Consider the following 7098-nt stretch of genomic DNA (forward strand, 5'->3'; position numbering starts at 1 on the left):
CTAAAATCTCAAATTTTGGAATAGTAATAAATAAGGGACTTAGGGCATTTAACACTTCATTTAATGAACTAACTGCCCGTCACCTGCTTCAGCGGCGAGATTACCGTTCCAGCGGCGCCGCCACAGCAGTCCCATGACCGCTACAGCTGTCATGCCCAAATGGCACAGCCGTTTCAGCGGCACGGTGACCTTCATAGCGGTACCGCTACAGCCAAAGCGGGAATCAGATGCCAGAAAAATTCCCAAGTTTCACAACTCAACCCGAATTTTCGACTAACGCCCGAGGCCATCTGCTCACAAACCACTTACACAAACACACATAAAAGACGCTACGGACGCACTCGTAGCCTCAGAATTCCCAACAGAGGTCTCGTTGACTGAGTCAACCCCCGATACCTCAATTCTAATTTGCCAACCTGAGTCCCAAAATGCACCCGAGTGCATTGGGAATCGAACCAGATATGCACATAAGTTCTAAATGACTATCCGGACCTCTTAAGATGAATTTCCAAAAAAAGCTTGTTTACCCAAAAGTAAACTTTGAGTTCAACCATAAACTTGCAAAGGATTTGAGACTTAAAGCATCTGCAACAACATTGGCCTTACCCGGATGATAGTCAATCATGCAATCATAATCTTTGACGAGTTCAAGTCACCTATGTTGTCTCAAGTTCAACTCTTTTTGTGTACCTAAGTATTTCAAGCTCTGGTGATCAGTAAATATATGACACTTTTCTCCATACAAGTAATGCCTCCAAATTTTCAAAGCAAACACAATGGCCGCAAGCTCAAAGTCATGAGTAAGACGATTAAACTCATGCGGTTTCAGTTTTCGAGAGGCATAAGCAATCACTTTCCCTTCTTGCATAAGAACACATCCCAAACCATGATGAGATGCATCACTATACATCACATACTCTTTCCCTTCAGTTGGTAGAGTAAGTATAGGGGCTTGTGTCAACAAGGATTTGAGCTTTTCAAAGCTCTCTCGGCATTTGTCATCCCACACGAACTTGACTTCTTTCCTCAAATGTTTAGTCAAGGGAGAGGCTATAATGGAAAAGCCTTTGACAAACCTTCTATTGTATCCTGCTAAGCCCAAGAAGCTTCTAATTTCAGTTGGACTTTTAGGCGATTTCCATTCAACAATAGCTTGGATCTTACTAGGATCCACCTTTACACCTTCAGCTGACACAATATGCCCTAGAAAAGCCACGTTACTAAGACAAAATTCACATTTGGAAAGCTTAGCATAGAGCTCCCTCTCCTTAAAAATTTGCAAGACAATCCGGAGATGTTTATCATGATCTTCCCTATTCTTGGAATATATCAGAATATCATCTATAAAGACCACCACAAATTGATCAAGATAAGGCTTGAATACACGATTCATAAGATCCACGAATACCGCAGGTGCATTTGTCAACCCGAATGGCATCACCAAAAATTCATAATGGCTATACCGAGTCCTAAAAGCAGTTTTAGGGACATCTTGCTCACTTACCCGTAGTTGGTGATAACCAGACCTCAAATTAATTTTTGAGAACACACTAACACCCTTCAGTTGGACTCATCGTGTGCGTTCAATTATTACTTCCACCACAGTTTAGAAGAAGGGAGATCCAGGGGCGCTTACCATTCCGTGCAATATTAGGCTTCATGCATTCGGCCGTGCTCTGTGTGATAATGGGGCGAGTATCAACTTGATGCCCGTTGCTATTTTCAAACAATCTAGATTGGGGACTCGTAGGCCGACTTCTATGCGATTACAGATGGCTGACAAATCTATCAAGAAGCTAGTTGGGGTTATAAATGATGTGTTAGTGTAAGTAGATAAGTTCATGTTTCCTGCTAATTTCATAATTTTGGATTGCGCGGTGGATAGAGATATTCCCATCATCTTAGGAAGACCGTTCCTTGCTACGGAAAGAGCGTTTATGGACTGAGAAGAATGAAATTAAGTTTCGAGTGAATGATGAAGAAGTGACTTTCCAAGCAAGAAAGAGGATGAAGTTGCTAAGCGCTTATGAGAGTATCTCGGTTATTGATTCGTTTGATGGGATTGATGATGCTGTTGAACATAAAATGGAAGAAGAAAGTGGGAGAAGCTCTACCAGCTTCGATAAATTTTGACGTCAGGATATGGAGGGCTACGTGGAAACTATAAACACACTTGAGGGTCGAGGTTCCTACACTTATCACCCAAGAAAGCTTGATCTTAATCTTGCAAATAGAACTACTCCACCAGCTAAACCCTCTATTGTCGAGCCTCCAAAGCTTGAGCTCAAGCAGCTCCCATCACATTTGAGGTATGGGTTCCTTGGTCCGAACAAGACATTGCCGATGGTATTTCGACATTATTGACTGAGGAACAAATTGAGCGTATAGTAGAGATTTTGCGTGAGTACAGACGTGCTATTGGTTGGACCATAGCAGACATTCGTAGTATTCCTTCTAGTATTTGTGAGCATAAGATTCAGCTAGAAGAAGACAGCAAGCCGAGTGTTGAGCATCAGTGGAGATTGAATCAGAACATGCAAGAAGTCGTGAAAAAAGAGATCATAAAGTAGTTAGATGCTGGGGTAGTATTATCCAGATAGCAAGTGGGTAAGTCCTGTTCAATGTGTACCAAAGAAAGGAGGTATCACTGTGGTGCCTAATGCAAAGAACGAGCCGATTCCCACCGTACAGTATCGGGTGGGCGTGTTTGCACGGATTATAGGAAGTCGATCATCGCCACATGTAAAGGCCATTTTCCCATGCTTTTCATCAATCAGATGCTGGATAGGCTAGCTAGGAGATCGTACTATTGCTTCCTAGATGGATACTCTGGCTATAATCAGATCAACATTGCCTTAGAAGATCAAGAGAAGACGACTTTTACTTGTCTGTATGGGACGTTTGCATTCAGCTGAATGCCCTTTAGTTGTATAATGCACCAGACACTTTTCAGAGGTGCATGATGTCGATCTTTTCTGACATGGTAGAGGACTTCTTGAAGGTATTTATGGATGATTTCTCTGTTGTTGGTGACTTGTTTGATGATTGTCTTGACCATCTGGGTCAAGTGCTGAAAAGATGTGAGGAGACAAATCTGGTGCTAAATTGGGAGAAGTGCCACTTTATGGTGAAGGAAGGGATCATCCTCGGTCACGAAATCTCTGAAAAGGGAATTGAAATCGATCAAGCGAAGATAGATGTGATTGCGAAACTTCCTTCACTCATCTCAGTCAAAGGTGTCCGAAGTTTCTTAGGACATTCTAGGTTCTACAGGCGTTTCATCAAGGATTTCTCTAAGATTGCTAACCCGATGTTCAAGCTTCTTGAAAAAGAGGCTAAATTTATGTTTGATGACAAGTGCCGAAAGGCATTTGATGAATTAAAGGAGCGCCTTACTACTGCTCCTGTGATTGTTACTCCGGATTGGTCCTTACCTTTTGAGCTGATGTGTGATGCGAGTGGCTTTACGATCGGTGCTGTGCTTGGCCAGAGGCACAATAAAATTATGCACCCAATCTACTATGCTAATAAGACACTCAATGCGGCACAGATAAACTACACGGTGACCAAGCAAGAACTTCTTGCAATCATCTATGCTTTTGAGAAGTTTCAGTCCTATGTGCTGGGGTCCAAGGTTATGGTGTACACCGACCATGCTGCGTTGAGATATTTGATGGCAAAGAAGAAAGCTAAGCCACGACTGATTCATTGGGTCTTTTTGTTGCAAGAGTTTGATTTCGAAGTAAAAGATCGAAAGGGGTCCGAAAATCAGGTCGCAGATCATCTCTCTAGACTTGAAGAAACTGGGGTGCCAGCAGAAGAACTTGACATTGAAGATGCATTTTCAGATGAGCAAGTTTTGGCGGTGTCTATGCAGGTGGCATCTTGATTTACTGATTTTGCTAACTACTTGGTGACTGGTGTCATTCCCGATGAGATAAAATCGTATCAGAAAAAGAAGTTTTTGCGGGATGTTCGTCAGTACTATTGGGATGAACCATACTTGTTCAGAACTTGCACTGATAACATTATTCGATGTTGTATCCCAGAGAGTGAGGTATTGGAGATTTTGAAGGCTTGCCATGACTTTCCGGTCGGGGGACATCATAGTGGTACGAGAACTGCTGCCAAGGTTCTCAAATGTTGTTATTATTGGCCGACTCTTTTTCATGATGCCAATCTGATGGTGCGTTCTTGTGATCAATGCCAAAGGCAAGGGAATATTGGTAGGAGGCAAGAGATGCCTATGAACTTTGTAATGGAAGTTGAAGTGTTCGATGTTTGGGGAATTGATTTATGGGTCCCTTTGTAAGCTCTTGTGGCATGAAATACATCTTGGTGGTTTGTTGATTATGTCTCCAAATGGGTAGACGATGGCTTTACCTAATAATGAAGCCAAAAGTGTCATGGGATTCTTGAAAAAGAACATATTTACTCGTTTTGGTACCCCAAGGGCAATAATCAGTGATGGTGGTTCTCACTTTTGCAATAAAGCCTTTACGGGATTGATGGAGAAGTATGGAGTCAAGCATAGGGTGGCAACCCGTATCATCCTCAGACAAGCGGGCAAGTTGAAGTCTCTAATCGGGAGATAAAGAATATTTTAGCAAAGACGGTGAATGCAGACAGAACTGATTGGGCCCATAAGCTCGATGATGCTCTATGGGCTTACCAGATTGCCTTCAAGACTCCGATTGGGACTTCACCATTCAAGCTAGTTTTTGGGAGGGCATGCCACCTACCAGTTGAACTTGAGCATAAGGCCATGTGGGCCTTGAATAAATTGAACATGAATTGGGAAGAAACGACCAAACTCAGGTTATTTCAGCTTAACGAGATGGATGAGTTCCGCTATCAGGCGTATGAAAGTGTAGCGCTATATAAAGAGAGAATGAAGCAGTATTATGACAAGAAAATCCTGAAGCGGGAATTCTACAAGGGTGATCCCGTCTTAGTGTTTAATTCTAGATTGAAGCTACTTCCGGGCAAATTAAAATCACGGTGGTCAGGTCCCTTTGAAGTGGTAAGTGTCTCACCCCATAGAGCTATTGAATTAAAGTTCGAAGACGAAACTCGGACATTTAAGGTGAACGGGCAGAGGGTGAAGCACTACCATGGTACGATTGACGGAGATAGAATTGTGGACCGATATCGGTTGAAGCACCTTGGGACGAATGCTGACTCGGAGAGTCCCAACCAAGAGTAAATTGATAACACCGTCGTGCCGCGATGTTAAATCAAGCGCTTCAGGGGAGGCAACCTATGTTTTACAGCTTTCTTAGAATAGTGTAATGTTTGTTCGTTTTGTAGGAGGCACGAAATTTTTTCTTGGCAAAGGTTTGACCGTCGAAGTACGGGCTGTGAGAACGTCCCGTACTTTATTGTACGAGGCGTACTTCTTGCCCGTACTTAAAGAAATTTTTTTTGCAAACTCACTGGAAAATATTAGAAGGTACGTGATTAAAGAACGAGCCGTACTTCATTGTACGTCCCGTACCTTATCCGCGTACTATCAGGTAAGTAAAAACTTACTCACTGGCTGAAGGAAAGGAGGTACGTGCTCTAAGTATGTCCCGTACTCCATTGTACGGGGCGTACCTTTTCCGTGTACAGTAAATTTAGAAAAAAAAATATACAAAATTGACGAAGGTTGTGAAACCTTCGTCTTCCACTCCTCCTCTTTCGTCTTCCACCCCTGTCTCCTGGTTTCCCTCCATCTTCCAACCCCACGTCCCATCATCTACCTTCCACCTTCCCATTTAACACCCATGACTTCCACCTTCCCACTCACCCCTATCAACTCCCCAAACTCAGTTATATACGCCCCCTATAAATCATAGTCTTAACAGTCACTCTAAAACACAAAATTTTCATCTTTTTGCCCAAGAAGTAAGTGCAGGTGTCACACCCCGACTTTACTAGGGTGTGATGGGCACCCGACCCCGTAACCGGAGCCGAGCGAACCCACTGACTCGTACTACGTGAATTTTTTTTTTTTGAATCTCTAAGTCAAGTATACATAATAAGATTTCTGAAACGTTCTCTTGTTACCTTCAAATTAAATAAAACTTATAATTGTACAAAACTCGTATCATAGTACAACTGACTCCCGAAACCCACGACTCTGTCTGCAAAGTCTCTAACTTCAAACAAGACATCCTGGCATAGCATGCTGACTCGGCGACACTCCAGAACAAATGGAGTTTGCCAACTTCGCTGGAACATCTTCTATCCTGGCTTCTATCCGTCTGGGTGTACCTGCGCGGCATGAACGCAGCCCCCGAAGACGAGGGGTCAGTACGAGCAATGTACTGAGTATGTAAGGCATGAATAATAACATAATAAAATAGACAGGACATGGACAACATATAATAAGAAGTCATGGGAAATAAGAGGAAAAGAGTCTAACTGTATCTGCTTGCCTCTCGAGGCGGAATTATGCACGCTCACTTTTACCTTAATACATACATCGTAACACCGCTCGCATCACATAATATCATTAGCCCGCGTCCCGGGCCTCCCGCGTCCGGGGGTAATTATGTCGTGCCGCCCACTAGTGGTGGTCGTGCCGCCCTCTAGACCGGTATAATTATTTGCGGTCCACTACACACGTAGTGGCGGTCGTGCCGCAGGCCGATTAAATTATATGCAGACCACTACGCCTATCGTAGTGGCGGTCGTGCCTGGCTCTTTAGGCCAGTTTAATTATATCCATCATCAGCGTGCATTGGAGCCCAATCAAAAGCTATAACTCTATCGGAGTGACGTAAGGTCGGAAACCTCCGATTTGCATTATGGAATAACCGTGGTCGCTTTGTCTCACCTTGGAGGAACAAGTACTTTAAGGCGAGACCACCAATGGAGAGTAACTTCATGGAATAACATATAACGGAATCATAAAGCATCATTTCGTTTATTTTACAACCTTTGAAAATAGTCATTATTCAAAAATGGCTTAACATTTCATATCGTCATATTCGTAGTAGGACCATATCCTTGGAATTCACATCATAGACTTCTTCTCATATCTAGCATTATCTTTATCATCATAGAACCATAGTCGTCGTTTTAATCATTAGGACTTTCAAGATTGTAAAA

At 42.9% G+C, this 7098-nt stretch overlaps 2 protein-coding genes across 2 annotated transcripts; one reads left to right on the plus strand and one right to left on the minus strand.

Moving 5' to 3' along the window:
* Positions 1-652: 652 nt before the first annotated feature.
* LOC132047388 (uncharacterized mitochondrial protein AtMg00860-like) lies at positions 653-1661 on the minus strand. Its single transcript, XM_059438438.1, has 2 exons — positions 1637-1661; positions 653-1341 (listed from the first exon to the last, which is right to left on the minus strand). Exons 1-2 carry the CDS (start codon positions 1659-1661, stop codon positions 653-655), a joined length of 714 nt encoding a protein of 237 aa, XP_059294421.1.
* Positions 1662-4373: 2712 nt separating this feature from the next.
* Positions 4374-5206, plus strand: LOC132047389 (uncharacterized). The gene is made up of 2 exons (XM_059438440.1): positions 4374-4566; positions 4626-5206. The coding sequence occupies exons 1-2, from the start codon at positions 4374-4376 to the stop codon at positions 5204-5206; spliced, it is 774 nt and encodes a 257-aa protein (XP_059294423.1).
* The last annotated feature ends 1892 nt before the right edge of the window (positions 5207-7098 follow it).

The sequence above is a fragment of the Lycium ferocissimum genome, chromosome 2 (assembly GCF_029784015.1).
Source record: "Lycium ferocissimum isolate CSIRO_LF1 chromosome 2, AGI_CSIRO_Lferr_CH_V1, whole genome shotgun sequence".
In the NCBI taxonomy this organism is placed as follows: domain Eukaryota; kingdom Viridiplantae; phylum Streptophyta; class Magnoliopsida; order Solanales; family Solanaceae; genus Lycium; species Lycium ferocissimum.

Excerpts from the sequence above, each read along its gene's own strand:
- LOC132047389 (XM_059438440.1), top strand. The coding sequence starts at position 4,374 with ATGGCTTTACCTAATAATGAAGCCAAAAGTGTCATGGGATTCTTGAAA. Across the intron at positions 4,567-4,625 it reads TATCATCCTCAGACAAGCGG|ACAGAACTGATTGGGCCCAT; the intron begins GCAAGTTGAAGT and ends CGGTGAATGCAG.
- LOC132047388 (XM_059438438.1), bottom strand. The coding sequence starts at position 1,661 with ATGAAGCCTAATATTGCACGGAATG. Across the intron at positions 1,342-1,636 it reads GCCTAATATTGCACGGAATG|ATGATATTCTGATATATTCC; the intron begins GTAAGCGCCCCT and ends TGGTCTTTATAG.